The 15,471-nt window shown below is 50.4% G+C and overlaps 7 protein-coding genes across 7 annotated transcripts; 4 read left to right on the forward strand and 3 right to left on the reverse strand.

Moving 5' to 3' along the window:
* Positions 1–829: 829 nt before the first annotated feature.
* N7462_001351 (C2H2-type zinc finger protein) lies at positions 830–2,659 on the forward strand (the record flags this gene model as incomplete). Its single annotated transcript, XM_057073077.1, has 1 exon — positions 830–2,659. One exon carries the CDS (start codon positions 830–832, stop codon positions 2,657–2,659), a length of 1,830 nt encoding a protein of 609 aa, XP_056936718.1.
* Positions 2,660–2,803: 144 nt separating this feature from the next.
* Positions 2,804–3,525, reverse strand: N7462_001352 (GNAT family N-acetyltransferase; the record flags this gene model as incomplete). Its single annotated transcript, XM_057073078.1, has 3 exons — positions 2,804–2,818; positions 2,881–3,324; positions 3,382–3,525. 3 exons carry the CDS (start codon positions 3,523–3,525, stop codon positions 2,804–2,806), a joined length of 603 nt encoding a protein of 200 aa, XP_056936719.1.
* A 1,164-nt stretch (positions 3,526–4,689) lies between these two features.
* N7462_001353 (uncharacterized protein) lies at positions 4,690–7,895 on the forward strand (the record flags this gene model as incomplete). Its single annotated transcript, XM_057073079.1, has 8 exons — positions 4,690–5,039; positions 5,091–5,261; positions 5,324–5,846; positions 5,917–6,430; positions 6,764–6,833; positions 6,891–6,952; positions 7,001–7,693; positions 7,744–7,895. 8 exons carry the CDS (start codon positions 4,690–4,692, stop codon positions 7,893–7,895), a joined length of 2,535 nt encoding a protein of 844 aa, XP_056936720.1.
* A 186-nt stretch (positions 7,896–8,081) lies between these two features.
* Positions 8,082–9,550, reverse strand: N7462_001354 (putative ribosome associated DnaJ chaperone Zuotin; the record flags this gene model as incomplete). The annotated part of the gene is made up of 3 exons (XM_057073080.1): positions 8,082–9,128; positions 9,185–9,325; positions 9,398–9,550. The coding sequence occupies 3 exons, from the start codon at positions 9,548–9,550 to the stop codon at positions 8,082–8,084; spliced, it is 1,341 nt and encodes a 446-aa protein (XP_056936721.1).
* Positions 9,551–9,763: 213 nt separating this feature from the next.
* N7462_001355 (LYR motif-containing protein) lies at positions 9,764–10,294 on the forward strand (the record flags this gene model as incomplete). Its single annotated transcript, XM_057073081.1, has 3 exons — positions 9,764–9,836; positions 9,901–10,083; positions 10,200–10,294. 3 exons carry the CDS (start codon positions 9,764–9,766, stop codon positions 10,292–10,294), a joined length of 351 nt encoding a protein of 116 aa, XP_056936722.1.
* Positions 10,295–10,666: 372 nt separating this feature from the next.
* slt11 (Pre-mRNA-splicing factor ECM2) lies at positions 10,667–11,909 on the reverse strand (the record flags this gene model as incomplete). The annotated part of the gene is made up of 2 exons (XM_057073082.1): positions 10,667–11,704; positions 11,772–11,909. The coding sequence occupies 2 exons, from the start codon at positions 11,907–11,909 to the stop codon at positions 10,667–10,669; spliced, it is 1,176 nt and encodes a 391-aa protein (XP_056936723.1).
* An 813-nt stretch (positions 11,910–12,722) lies between these two features.
* On the forward strand, positions 12,723–14,013 carry erg6 (sterol 24-C-methyltransferase; the record flags this gene model as incomplete). Its single annotated transcript, XM_057073083.1, has 3 exons — positions 12,723–12,926; positions 12,999–13,033; positions 13,119–14,013. The coding sequence occupies 3 exons, from the start codon at positions 12,723–12,725 to the stop codon at positions 14,011–14,013; spliced, it is 1,134 nt and encodes a 377-aa protein (XP_056936724.1).
* Between the last annotated feature and the right edge of the window lie 1,458 nt (positions 14,014–15,471).

The following is a 15,471-nucleotide window of genomic DNA, read 5'->3' on the forward strand; positions in this document are numbered from 1 at the left end:
AAGGGAACATGTGTTCAATTTGTTGGAAACCGTAATGACATTAATATTGATGTCTTAAGCGACGAAAAACGAGAAAGTGCCGACTTAGCGAGTCAAATTGTGAATCAATTTCTCGAGAGAATTGGCCAAAGGCTCGACCACACGGATATCAAAGTGCGCATTAAAAAATGCTACTGGCTGGGGCGCTTCGACGTGATCAGAGATCGACTCCACCTTTGGTATCTGGATAAAGCACATATCGAGCTAAGCATGAAAGAAGTCTCAAAGTGATTTGATAACAAAGTAGCCAAATCTAGCTATGTCGCCATTTCTCGGTTTGATCAGAAACAGAAAACACAAGCGACAAGACGAACACTGATCAAAGCGGTAACAGGTCTACCAAAGTGTTGATATTCGCTCCTTTCTCATTGCCGCGAACTCGTGACTGGAAGAGAATCCTTAGCAAGCCAAAAGTATTGAGCTCGGAGCGGATATATTGGTCACAGGCAGTTTGCATCTTGTAGAATCGGCTCTAGAGGCAATGCAGTGGGGCCGGGATGAATTGGAATTGAAATGATAGCCGTTCTGGCTATTTAGTTCAAATGCCTTCTCATTAACCCCCGCCTATAGCAGCATGACAATGAATAGATTCCAGTTTCGAGTAGATGGCGAACTCCCTGATGATTGGCCAGAACACCCGAGACAGTTCAAGTTCGGGGGACTGGGGTTGATTACGTGATTGTGCAAATTTGCCGATCCGGGAGTCACGTTTTCCGAACCCCTCTTAAAGTAAGCGTGATTTGACACCCTGCGATCTCCTACTACCCAGTCCGTGCATAGCTCACTCGCTATGCCACTAGACGATCAACCGGCCAATCCAGATAATTTTGCTGTGCAAAATGTCTGCGATGGAAGTGAAGGCCAATTAAGCAACCAAGATTTCCTACCAACCAGTCTACTCGCAGCGGATACCTTCATTTTCGATGACTCCGCTTTACCGGCAGATCAGTATACCAATGATTGCGGTTTAGATCTATGCGACCCTCTTTCTGTTGAGGCTCCTTACGACGCTTTTGACCCATCCCTGTTGGTTTCTAATGTTACCGACCGAGCAACCCCGAGAAGTAGTTTTTCTGCGTCTTTTTCTTCTCTGGATGCATTATCGGACAGAATAAATATGACATCTCCGACGGATAGTTCTCGAAATAGCCGCAGCATAGATTCAAATCTCGTGCCATCTGCAGACATTCCTGATACTGGATTGTGGAAATGGGATCTCACCCCTAACACTATTGACCCGGCAATGCTGGTCGAATCTCATCAAGAATCACTGCCCGCGCTCAATTCTCTCCCACGGATTCCACGCGCCTACAATCCCAGGGCAAGTCTTCCCCGTCGCAGGAGTCGCTATTTTCTTTCCAAATGCAATGAACGAGCGGTTCCGATTCCGGTCCCCCATCAAAGGGAACTGGATCCGATGCAAAGATGGCAAGAATCCCCGCCTGAGGATGAGCCAGCTTCTTTTACAGCAATTATGAATGCTGTTGATGAAATGCCAGCAGACCAACAGCTTGGTCGACATTCTCAGGCCAGTAGCCCTCCGAATGCCTTCGGAGGCTATCGACAGCCATCATCTATAACAAGTGGAGAATACAGCGTTTCATCTGCAGAATCCGTAGGTTCCTCTGCAGGCCGTTCAACCCCCCAGAGCGGTCAAAGCCGTCGATCGCGTGGGCGTGTCACCAAAAAGTCCAAGTCAAAGCCCTGGAATGATGGCAAGCCGCGTCCATTTTGTTGCACGTTCTGCTGTGATCGCTTCAGAAGCAAGTACGACTGGGTCCGACACGAAAAATCACTGCATTTGAATTTGGAAGCCTGGTATTGTGCTCCTTTCGGTCCATCCGTATTTTCTCAAGTAACTGGGAGAGAACATTGTGTATATTGTGATGCGGCGGATCCGACCCCTGATCATTTTACTACGCACATGTACGATGAGTGCCAGAAGCTCTCCAAATCTAATCGTTCCTTTCGAAGAAAGGATCATCTTGTTCAACACCTTCGTCACTTCCATCACGTCGACACTGTTCCACTAATCGATAACTGGAAAGTGGTAACCAATGATATCACCTCAAGGTGTGGATTTTGCAACCAAAATCTGGACGACTGGGATGAGAGAATAGAACATTTGGGGGATCATTTTCGAAAAGGTCTTACAATGAAGGACTGGCAAGGTGACCATGGGTTCCCTCCATCCATAACCGCGCAGTTAAAAAACGCATTCCCTCCATACCTTATTGGAGCAGAGTCTGAAAGCCTCATACCATTCTCTTCAACAAACGCCGACGTTCGAGACCATTACGCACAGATGTCCACTCGAGTACAAGGCGCGAATGAGAATGAGAATAATCGGCATACGTCGATGATAAATGCCTCGCCAGATCAAGGCAAGTTGCAGTTTGATAACTTCTTGGGCAACTTTACACGCCATTTGGGACAATATGCAAGAAAGCAGATGGAAGCCGGAGTCATTCCTACAGATGAAATGTTTCAACAGGAAGCGAGAAGGGTGATCTTCGATTGCGAAGATGCATGGGATCAAACTATTGCTGACGATCCAAGATGGCTCTCCTCGTTTCGACAACTACACTGTGAGAAGGAAGATACCGCGCCAATCTCATAGAAAGAATAGAGAATCATACGGATCCCCCAATAAACGATATTATTGAATCTATATTCTTTTTCTTCACACCTTGCGCCCGGGCGCAGGTCATCATGATCAGGCTTCAATCGCAATGCAAGGTTCACATGGTTCAGTTCATTGGTTTCAAATATCCAATGCCTTCGAAATATATTAGTTCCATTTACCTGCGCTGGACAAGGACTTTTGGTGAAGACACATACCAAGTCATACCAGACACTTCCAGCGAATTGACATGGACTTTTCCCTCGGTTATGGAACCCAGCACTTTCATAGAACTTCACAAGGTAGTCGTGGGCAATAAGCACAAAGCGTTTTTCAGGTACCCTTTGCTCCCTCATATATTGGATATATGCCTTCACCATCGCCTTCCCTATTCCCTTTCCTTGGTACTCAGGAATTGTCACGACCGAGTGAATCGCAATTATATTCCCGTTTGCTTCATTGCCCACTACCTTGCCGTTACGAACAACCTGTTCATTGGGAGCTAACGACCGCCAGTTATCGGGCATTCCCATTGACTCCTCCGTGATCCCATCAAATGATGTTCGGTTGCCGATAACATGACCAATGTGACGGTCGCCCTTTTCAGTGCGGACGAACAGACCCAAGGAGAGCTCTGGGGTTTGACTGAGTCGGTAGATGAACTTTTTTCTCTCTTAGCTTCGGCATGATCTATGCGATGAATGGATAGAACGGCCAACCTTTTCCTCTGAGCATCTCTCCTGTTCTATGAAAGCATTTTCCACTTCAACACATGACTTCACATCGGCGAGTGATAGAGGGCGCATGTACGGATATAATCCAGATAGTCCAGGGCATTGCTCAAGTTGGTCGATCGAAGACATGGTAGTGACGAATAATAAACAAGCAACAATTTCTATGCGTTCATCTCCTCAGGCTAAAATCAATGCTTTATACAAATCAGAGTTGTGACTTGATGTTCCATCATCCGTGAGTAGCCTTCCTTGCACACCCTACGCCCTACGAGGTGGGGCTCCGCGGGCGTCCAGGTTAGTCCAGATCATAGACCTCATTGGCTCGAACTGTGAGGGGGTGTAACCTTGTTCCCTCTCTCTTAGTCAAGAAAGAGTATTTCAAGAACATTTCTGGAGAACGTGACTATCGTTGAAACAATATTCGCTTAATAATCGAGCTGAGATTATAATCGAGCTGAGATTACGATCGAGCTGAGATTACGATCGATAAAGTTCTTCTTTCTGGCTTAAGCGCAACGCTAGTATTTTCTCCTTTTTCGGATTAAATGCGTTTCCAATGGCTTTTGGTGTACACCGGGAATCTTTAATCGCAAACGGATTCTGATCGGTTTCTTAAATGCACATTAAAAAAGCAGATTTCTATGACGATGTTTGCTTGCTCCCAAATCTCATTTTCCTGACACGGGGTGTCTCACTGCTTTAACAGACAACACATATTTCAATGCGGGGTGAATACAGCCTTATTCTATTAGTGAAGATAAATCCTGGGCCTGATCAACATCCGGTAATGTAAAGAAGTTCCTCTTCATTTACAGATCCCTGCTGCCAAGTTCTCTTCAGATTCCTCCTCCACGTCGGCTTGGTGTAGGAGGTTCCCGAGAAAGTACAGGAGGTCCTTCACGACGTGCACGAGCAGTGCGGGGAACTAAGCAACTAGATTGAATATGGGATAGTTGCACAATCCGGGGAATATTGTGGGGCGAGATTAATTTATACACTCTAGATTGTAGGATATTTCGGTCTATCTCTGGCCGGATGACAGACCTTCAGTAAGAGTTTGAAATTGCGATTTGCATAAGTTGGATGTATCGAGTCTTTGATGATTACCAGTTCAGTTCTTTGAAATTACAGAGTCTTGATTTATAGGCTCTGACTCCCATATTACTTCTCATTCTTCAGATCTATAAGAGGAGAGGAAGCACCGCTCCTATCTTGGAGGCTTTCGTCCCTGCTTCAAACCAGTAGCTGCACTTGCCATAAAGTCTGCACCTTGACAACAATCTTTGCAACGCCATGGCTTCTGCCAAATTGATGCTGCTTTGCATTCTGCTGCTCAGCCAAAGTGCCGTCTATGCGAATCCCCTTGCTCATTCGAATTCCAAACGACAGAGTCTCTCCGGTGGGCAGCTTCCAGTTCCCTCTACCTATGCTGCTCCTCGCTTTCGTTGGTGGTGGCCAGGTGGTTGGATTGATCCAGATGTGGTGAAGAATGAGATCCAAGCAATTGCTGCTGCAGGATTTGGGGGCGGGGAAATTGGCGATGTGGAAGATAGTATCAAAGTTTCCATGGACCCCAAGATATACGGCTGGGCTCGCGAACGATGGAATGCCGGGATAGAAGCTGCCTACAAGGCTGCTAACAAGTAATGCCAGTATATCTGAGGGATATTCTCTTTTCTTACAAAGAGTAACAGGCTCGGCGTTTACGTGGATCTTACTCTCGGGCCTCACTGGCCCACGGGCGTACCAGGATATACTCCAGACTCACCGGAGACTTCCAAAGAACTTGTTCATGGCCAGCTTCTATTAAATGCTGGGAATTCGTACAGTGGCTCGCTTACCCTTCCTATTGTCAATCCGTCCGGGTATGAGACTGGCAACACCAATTTCACTGCTACTCCTAAGCTGTTGCTGTGTTAGCTGCAAGAACCAATGCCACTTCGGTCAATGACACTGTCATTGGATTTGAGCCCTCCACTTTGGTGAACATTACTCAGCACTATGCAAAAAGTAAGTTGACCTGGACTGCACCGAGTGACGGAAAATACATCGTTGCAGCAGTATATGGTAGAGGTACCGGCCAGATTCAAAACTTATATGACAGCAACACCAACGCCCCTGAAGTGACATATCCCTTTCCGGCATACATTGTCGATCACTTATCCCCTGCCGGTGTTCAAGCATCAGTTCAATACTATAACAAACATATCTTGAGCGATGAGATTAGGGCTTTACTCAAAGCGTCCGGAGGCTCACTGTTCGAAGATTCGCTGGAACTGAAATTGAAACAGTACTGGACACTAGACTTCATTGCCGAATTTACAAAGCGACGGGGATATGATCTCACACCATATCTTCTTTATGTATTGAAGGACAGAAATACCTTTACCGGTGACGATAACCTCGCAAGCAGAATTGAGTACGACTTTTTACTCAACGGTCACGGACTTGTATATCGACTACAGAATTGGCGGGCTGAAAGACTTCGCAAATAGCATCGGCTTGAGGCTTCGTGTACAGCCCTATACTGCGACCTTTTATTCCTCTCGGGCAGCGTCCGCCGTGGATATCCCCGAAGGGGAGTCGCTGGGCTTTGACGGCGACAATGATGCCTTCCGTGTCCTGGCCACCGAGCGCGATATTGCTGGTAAGACCAGAATTCTGTCCAATGAGTTGGGTGCATATATGGGCAAGGCCTACGGCGTAACTTGGAATTTCCTTCTTGGGGCTGCCAACCTGGACTATTCTCTGGGTGTTAGCCAGGCGGTCATCCACAGCTTTCCCTACCGCGACTCGCCAAGTAGTGAATGGCCTGGCTTCGCACCCTTTACACCCCTCGGGGAGTCGAGCAATGGATTCGCAGATGCATGGGGCCCACGAATGCCGCAGTGGCTCTTCGCGTCCAACGCCAGTAGCTATATGGCCCGGGCTCATGCTACCCTACAGACAGGGGTGCCCTCCGTCGATCTGGCTATCCTGAAGACGGATTGGGGAGTCACGGCCACCTGGGAGGATACCGGATTAAATAATTTCGGTTACTCGTACCAGCTGAATTCAATGATACATATACTATCTCTATAATTGCAGAGCTAATGCGATCATTAAGTTTCCGACTCCTGAGCTCTTGGCCGAGTACTCAGCTTCTGTCAAGAATCGACGGCTAGTACCAGATGGCCCACGATACAAAGCTCTTCTGATTGACCAAATCACATCTCTCAATCTCGATAGCGCAAAAATGATCTTGTCATATGGTGAAGCTGGGTTGCCGATCGTAATTGTTGGCGATGCCCCGTCCCAGCCGCAGTCCTTTTGCATCGACTATGCACAGACAAAATCAGCCATAGAATCGACATTCAAATAATTCTAGCCCTGAAAAATTCAAAGCAAGTTTCAACTCAGTCTGATGCGCCCGCTGCACTGCAGGCTCTTGGTGTGAGGTGAGATATGAATCATATACGGCGTTATATATATATTGACTGACCTGTTCCGCACAGTCCAATCGTCAAATACTCTAGCTCAGCCAACGTATCTATGATCGCAACACGGCATCGGCTGAGTGAGACTGAATTCATCTACTGGATCTACAGCTAAGAAGCGACTGTAGCATCAATCCAATTGGAAGGTGAAGGTTACCCACTGGCTTTCAACCTTTGGACAGGAGAGGTGGTCCCGATCGCCGCGTTCAGCACCAACGGCGGGTATACTTCAGTGAACATCTCTTTGGGCGAGAACGGAGCACAGGCGATTTACCTCGGTCAAAACAATCCGTACGGTGTAACAAATCTCAAGAAGCACGTAACTACTACGGATGCTGAAATAGTCGCTGACAAGTCGAACAGCCTGTACATCCGCGCCAGCAAGAATGGGACGTACTCCGCGTCGCTTTCGACCGGCAAATTAGTCCACGAGACTTTCAATGCTATCCCAACACCTGTTGAGTTGTCGTCTTGGTTATTGTCAGTTGAGGACTGGGCACCGAGGATCACGAACGAGACGGGTCTGCAGTCCTCTTTTACGACGAAAACAATCCTGTCATCGGTGAAATTGGATGGGCTGAAGGCATGGCCGAACATCATGGGGCTAGAGTATGCCAGCGGCATTGGAATACATAAGACTACTATACAACTCTCCTTGGAACAAACCAAGTTCGCGGAAGACTCTCTGGGTGTGCGAATCAACTTGGCCGAGGTGGAAGGGAGCTGGAGCCTCAAGATCAACGGTGTTCATGTTGACGGCATCGATTTCATGGTTTCAGCTCCGCTAGATGTGACCTCATATGTAAGGGAAGGGTCAAACGGTATGTCTATCTCGAGTATTGCGTGTTCGTATCGACAACTGATGTGTGAGGGGGAGGGTTAGATATCGAAATAATCGTGGCGACCACGCTGTGGAACAAACTCCACAAGACATGGCCGAGTCTTTACGGATCACTAGAGGCGCAGGATATCGGACTGCTGGGCCCCGTGAACCTGACATACTACGCAGAAAGACAGATTTAAAGGTGACCAGGGATCGATGCAGATCTGCTTTCATATATTGACTGCAACTCAAAGGGCAATGCGAAGTTAATGGAGGACCCGGGGGTTCGATGGCACAGGAACGTTAAAAAATGCATTGGTCTTCTCTATGTGACATGAAAGGAGAACAGGTAGTCATCACGCGGCAGACAAAATTTTATATCCAATCTAAGCAAAGGCCTTGACCTCGCCGTCCTTCAGCTTGCCAGCGTCAACCAGACGCTTGGTCTCAGCAGCGTAAGCAGCCTTGACAGCAGCGCCGTCCTTGCCAGCGATGGTCAGACGCTCAGCCAGAGCAGCGAGCTCGTCAGTGTCAATCTTGCCCATGATGACGTCGACGTCAGTCAGGACGGAGTCGACCTGGGCAGCGGAGGCCTCGCCGTCAGCGAAGTAGTTAACGTCCTTGACGGAACCCTTCAGAACACGCTTGTTCTTCTTAGCGGCGTTCTTAGCGGCCTCCTTGGCCTTCTTGTTCTTCTCGCGTTCGTTCTTAGCAGCCTCCTCTGCATCCTTCTTGCGCTGCTCCTCCTCAGCCTTGGCGCGCTCCTTCTCTTCCTGCAGACGCTTGGCCTCGTCCTCCTTGGCCTTGCGCTTGGCATCCTTGCCGGCACGGGCCTGCTGGCGGAACTTCTTGATACGCTCGTCGCCAGCCAGACACTCGTCAACCAGGCCGCGCAGACGGGTGGTGTCCTCGGTCTTGCGCTTACGGCGGGCGTTGGCGTTCTTCTTCTCAACATGACGCTTCTGGTCACGGCTCTCGCCATCATCGGGAACGTCCTCGTCAAGGTACTCGAACGTGCGCCAGCTGTCAATGTTATACCAGAAGTTGTAGAAGGTCTCGACCTCCTCCTGGGTGCTGTCCTCGTTGCCGAGAACAGGGACGGGCTGTCTCACGGAGAAACGGCCCTCGGCGACAAAAACGGGTCCCCAGCACTTGTAGAAATTGCGCTTCTGGATGTCCTTCTTGGTCGGGGGCTCAACATCGGCAGCCTCGTCGACGGAGTCGAACTGGCGGCGGCGGACAGGGTCCAGAAGCAGGTCGGTGGCCTTCTGGATACACTTGAAGAAGCTGTCGTTCTCGTCGCGCAGGCCCATGGCGGCCTTCTTGTCGGGGTGGTGGCGGAGGACCTTCTTGCGGTGGGCCTTCTTGATCTGCTCCGGGGTCGCACGCCAGCGGTACTTGGACAGACCGAGAACAGCGTAGTGGTCCTGAGCCTAGTAGGGAGTTAGCATACAATCGTTTCGATGATAAAAATCGGTGGGTGGCTGACCTTCCAGTCCTTGGCCTCACGAGTAAGCATCATGGGGTCCTCGTCCTCGGAGATCTCCATATCCTCCTCATCCTCAGTCTTCTTGACGTTCTGCTTGGCCTGAATGCGCTCATCCTCGGAGAAAGTGCGGTTGTGGCGCTTCTAGAGGGTTATTAGTATCGAAAAATGGGATTGCCCGCAGTAGCGCACAGAAAATGAATGGTGTTGACATACCCTGCGGGCGTGAGCCAGGAAGTGCGGGCCAACAGGCTCGATGTTGCGCTGGGCAGCAGCGGACAGGGCACCGACAGCCTTGAAGTCCTTGTCCGCACTCCAGCCAGAGGGCAAGGAGGGGAGGGAAACGTTGACAACTTGCACAGGAGCCATTGTGGAGGGATGTGAGGGGTGGTCTGGAACGTTGTGGGAGGAGCAGTTGGGTTTTTTTTTGCGTACCTTTTTTTCTGCCCCAATTGGCCGCCCGCCAATCACAACTCGGATGATCCGGTCATGCTTCGCTGCGACTTACTTGACTTGTACGCCTCAGCCTTGCTCATCCAGTCCTCCGGAATTCCTTTTCAACCCTTTTTGGAGACCTTCACAATGTCTGCTCCTAGCCTCCCTGCTCTGAGTGCCTACCGGCAGATCTTGCGTGCCACCCGAGTGGCTTTCCGAGGTTTGTTACAGAATCAACGGCTTCGCAACGATGCCTCTGCACTGTCATTGTGCTGACATTCTAGGATCAGACGACACACGCGTTATGCTTGCTGCTCGCCAAGAAGCACGCCGTAATTTTGACGAAAACCGCCGCGTGAAGGTTGACACTGGTATGCAGATCAACCATGCTATTGAGGTGGCCAACATTTTGCGACACAACCTGATTCAGGGTGCTCGGGAGGATGGCAATGAGGCCGCAAAATGGGGTATGTTAAAATTTCTGTTACTGAGAATTGTGTTCGTCGGAGACTATGATGTTTAGGGTCTCCGAAGCTGGAGTGTCATTGTGTAGAAACGATGGCTAACGTATGAGCAATTACAGAACTTCGGATCCACGATGACATTGAACGTGGCGACAACGACTCAATCAAAGTTGGAGGCAAGGATGTTAAGATTCATAAGGCTTGCTCATCTTGATCCGAGTGATCTCACTCATCTGCACCTTTGCATACGCTCATTTCGTCCCAAGCCATGCTACGCCCAGAGACCGCCAGGCATATACAAATACGCAAGAAAGAAGTATGCGAGAGGACAACAGTGGCAAGCATGAATTACAGGTGGAAGTGGAGTGCTGTATTATAATATACCCGACTCTTTTGATTACTTTTGGCGTCCCCGGGGTATTTTCGATTTAACCTAGATCTGCATAGAAAACAAGAACCAATCCATATCAACGCCCGCTTTGTAAAATCCAAGCGTCATGCAAATATCTTCATCCTGTGCTATCTCACATTGAACGGTGAAAAAAAGAGAACAGAGGAAACACCTGGGAGAAATAGGAACCAGCGTTCAATCACCAGACATGCTCGCATATTGAACTTGGCCCGAGCCAGGTGGCGGTGCCACGGCATAGTTCTGAGGCTTGTCTTGTTGCGCTGTGGCTTCGCCGGCGGCAGTAATGGCCTTCTTGTCAGATGAACCACCCTTCGCAGCTGGACCAACTGCCGATCGGCCTTCACGTGCATTCTTGATGCGCTCCTCACGATCAAGGGTATCGAGCGGCTTAGGCTTGCCCCAGCGCACGCGGAGCGGACAACCTTTGATGACAGCTTTGCCTTGGCACTTTTGAGCCGCAGATTCGGCGTCACTGCGGTTTACGTAGTTTATGAACGCGCAGTGAGATCTGTGCGAGCAGACGAGTGACCGAAGCTGGCCGAACTCGGCAAAGAACGATCGGAGGGCATGTTCTGGCAGATCATCCTCGACACCAGTAACAAAGAGAGATGTGACGTTGGGATCAGCAGGGGGCATAATATCCTCTGCGGTTGGCGGCAACTGGGCAGTGCCAGGGAACGGGCGCCCACCACGGCCCGCGCCACGGCCACCGCGTCCCTGTGCGCCTCCACGACCTGGCAATCGGTTACCAACACGGCTCTCACTGGTGCGGATCGGGCCTGGCCCATTTCCATATCGACTGTGTGTTCGCGGTTGGTTGGAAGGTCCAGCTTCTTCGGCCTCTTCGCTGTCTGCAGAAGGGCCATCGATACGTCGTGGTTTCCGGTAATAGGGCTGGCTGTTCGCCAGGCGGCGCAGAAGCTCGCGAGCCTTGTCGTCCGTCTTTTCGTATTCTTCAATCGCGCCGATCCCATCCTCGATCTCCTTCTCGTGATTCTGCGCGTAGTACTCTCGGTTGATGGAGCTATCGGGACCGGGGGCAACCATCTTCAGGGCGGCATCGCGGACTTGGAGTGGCAGGCCGAAGGATAAATCCAGCATGCAGCATTGACAGCAGTTCTTGAGACGCGCACAGGTCAGGCAAATGTTCGTACGTTTCTGTCGCGAAGTACGATCGGCCTTCCAGCGAAAGATGGTAAATGGTCTGGTACACTGCAAGAGTTGCATCATCAGTTTCTGAGCTCCGGATACCATTTGAAGGGGAAACCGTAAAACTTACAATCTTGCATTCCGCACCATGGTCTTCTTTCAACATCTGAACGTAGGGGTTCTCGGGAAGGCAGTTCTCACATACGGAAGGGAAATCCGTGGACTCCCAGCCGGAGCGATTCAAATCATGCTTGATCTGAGGGGGCATGGTCGATGAGGGTGGAGTTGGAGATGCTACCGTGATGAGTCGGACGGGCGAAGATGATTATCAGCGGTGGCGTAAGTGTGGCTGGTGTAACACGTGATCCGCGACGGCGCATGTCGTGTCCGAGCCGGCCAATGTTCACTGCTGAGCAATCATGGGAATGGGATTGGGGTGATCTGATCAGACTCGGGAGCCGCCAGTGGAGATCCGAGGATGCGCTTGGGGCTCAGCAGTGTAGCGTATACGGAGTTTACGGGATCAATAAGGCTGCCATATTATGACCGTTAGGGTAGGTCTACTGCGTTCTACCGCGTTGAGTCGCCAGCCTATACCCAGATGCACGGTGAACATCAGGTCACCGGCAGATCTCGCCGGGGGATGGAGTATCCGACGCCGCCACCGCCCGGAAGCCCGCCTCCCGCCTGGCAACGTGGCCAATCACATGCTGACAATGACCACAATCACGTGCCGGTATGGTGACTGCGGGCTGCAAACGAGACAAACCGCGCAATTGCCCCAGACTCAACTGGGCCTAGCCGCATAATGCACGCTCAGGGGCAAGTTGATTGGCCTGACTTTTTCAGAAGTCAAAAAGTTGGCTCTTATTTATCTTCACTCCCTCACTCCCTCTCTCGCTCTTTGCTTGTGCCCTCCGCTACTTCGCTTCTCCGCAGCAACTGGTCGATTCCAATTGTTGTGCTTTGTTACCTTTTTACCGGACCCATTGTCCCTTTTTTTCCTTTCCGCTTAAAACCTCCGCCTCGGCACCATCGCTCCCACCCCCTTTTAATTCACTACCTCCTTTAATTGTTCACCATGGCCCCTACTGCTCTGGAACGCGAGGATGTCGCGCGGGATTCCGCCTTCAATCAGGCTCTGCACGGCAAGTCTGCCAAGGCTCGCGGTGGTCTCACTGCCATGCGCGGCAAGGACGCCGCTGCCCAGAAGGCTGCCGTCGATGAATACTTCAAACACTGGGACAACAAGGGCCACGTTGAAGAGACCGAGGAAACTCGTGAGGTGAGAGCCATCCAAAAGCCCTGCTGCGCCTTCAATTGCCTTCTCCTGTACTAATGTCAACCTTGCGCACAGGCTCGTCGTTCTGAATATGCCACCCTGACCCGACAGTACGTTTTGTCACCCCTCCTCCCTTCTCTGTGTACTACATCTATACGTACAGAAAGAATGGCCCCGAAACTAACGTCACATTAGCTACTATAACCTCGCCACTGACTTCTACGAGTACGGCTGGGGCTCTTCCTTCCACTTCTGTCGCTTCGCTTACGGCGAGCCGTTCAACCAGGCAATTGCCCGTCACGAGCACTACCTTGCCATGCAGGCCGGTATCACCGAGGGCATGAAGGTTCTGGATGTCGGCTGCGGTGTCGGTGGTCCTGCCCGTGAGATGGTCAAGTTCACTGGTGCCCATGTCACTGGCCTGAACAACAACGACTACCAGATCGACCGCGCCACCCACTACGCTGAGAAGCAGGGCCTGTCGGAGAAGATGGCTTTCGTGAAGGGTGATTTCATGCAAATGAAGTTCCCCGACAACAGCTTCGACGCCGTCTACGCCATTGAGGCCACCGTCCATGCCCCCGAACTGGTTGGTGTCTACAGCGAGATTTTCCGAGTTCTGAAGCCCGGCGGCACCTTCGGTGTTTATGAGTGGCTCATGACTGATGAATACAACAACGACGACCCTGAACACCGCCGCATCCGTCTTGGTATCGAGCAGGGTGACGGTATCTCCAACATGGTCCGTATCTCTGAAGGTCTGCAGGCCTTCCGCGACGCTGGCTTCGAGATCATCCATCATGAGGATTTGGCTGCCCGCCCCGACGCCACCCCGTGGTACTATCCGCTGGCCGGTTCGTTCAAGCACATGGGTTCTGTCTGGGATTTCTTCACAATTGCCCGCATGACCTGGTGGGGTCGTGGTCTTGCCCACCGCTTTGTCGGTGCCGGTGAGACCATCGGCCTGTTCCCCAAGGGTTCTCAGAAGACCGCTGACAGCTTGGCTCTGGCTGCCGACTGTCTGGTTGAGGGTGCTCAGAAGAACTTGTTCACTCCTATGTATCTGATGGTTGGCAAGAAGCCCGAGTAAGCGTAAAATTGGGCGTCTTTTTGTCATTTTATCCCTTTTTGAATTCCTTGGCCTGGTAGTATACCCACAGCACGGCCTGTTTCCTCCACGCGCATGTTCACACATATTCATACCTTTGATCTTGCAGCTTCCTTGATTCCACTTTACCTCCATCCTCGTTCTTCTCCGTTTTCCGTTTCCAACCCCCTGCCGTCCCAGGAGACAAGATCTCCCTGGTTCTTCCATCTGACCCTACCGTCGGCGGTGACCATGCCCCGCGTTGAGTCTCCTTTGATCCTCGGTGATAATTTTCCTCTTGTCTTTCTCTTCCCTGTTTTTTTTGGACTGTGATAGATATGTAATAGTTATTGAGGCAAGAATAATGAGCAAAGAAATGGCATTGTTCCATATTGTTTTATTTTTTCAAAAATACAAAAAGCCAAACAGCGATTTCTGCCTGACCGAGCGTCCCCCATAAGCTTCGGATCCCTAAATCACGCATCTTGTCTAAATGTTTTAGTCCCAGAACCTTGTTCAGCCACTGGTTAGCGTGCAGCCCCCACAGTCAGGTCAGGGGAGTAAATAGGCTCTATTGGTCTACTCTCAAAACTTAGCACTCCTGTTTCTTACGCCAAAGGTACCTGGTGTTGAATCCTTCACTCCGGAATTTCGGCTGGAAATTGGCGTGCTGAACATTTTTTATGTTCAGTCTCCTCTCCCGATGTCTTTGTCCAAAACCATTCCCATGACACCCAGCCACTGGTCACCCTGACCAATGACTCGCAGATCAAAACACGGGAATCATATCGCAGTCACTGACACCACTGAAGTCTCAAACTCCGTCTAATGATCTTTATTTACTTGCTACTGAGCCCAAGGTCTGGCAGATGATCATGCAGGGAAGGCTTCGGAACTGACCAAGTGCTATCCTCAGCAAGAAATTTTAGTTGGCTTGATCCTGTGTTTTAGCCATATTGGAACCTATTCTAGCGAGATACCGCACGCTCTCCTAGATTGCAAAGCTGAGATCATTTCTCATGTCTTGGTCATTTGCCAGATCATCCCTTTGGAAGCACCGCCGGGAATCATCACCTGTAACGCTGTCCCAACTGGACACTTGAATAACTTCCTTGATGAGCACCCTCTATGCCCTGCATACCATTTTCTCATTGTCATTCGCTATGCTTGTGACCATCCTGGCGGTGGGCTGTTACGAATCCCACCAGCAACCCGTGTCAGAGACTCAGAGGTGGTCTTAATCTCATTGAGGAATTCTTCTTGGTACCGATGCCATGCCTCTTACGACCAAACATCTTGTGCATTGGCACTACAAAAGATAGCATGTACACTTTGATACAGCCAGAACCGGTGAAGGCTCCTTTGTGCATAACTTACTCTAAAAGAGCCGGGCACTATGCAGCCATTCTGGTGAATGAGCTGAACACTATGGTTTCTAAAGCATGTGCAGGATAAAGGGAC

Source organism: Penicillium macrosclerotiorum (genome assembly GCF_028827735.1).
Source record: "Penicillium macrosclerotiorum strain IBT 26536 chromosome Unknown utg000002l_segment0_segment0, whole genome shotgun sequence".
NCBI lineage: Eukaryota > Fungi > Ascomycota > Eurotiomycetes > Eurotiales > Aspergillaceae > Penicillium > Penicillium macrosclerotiorum.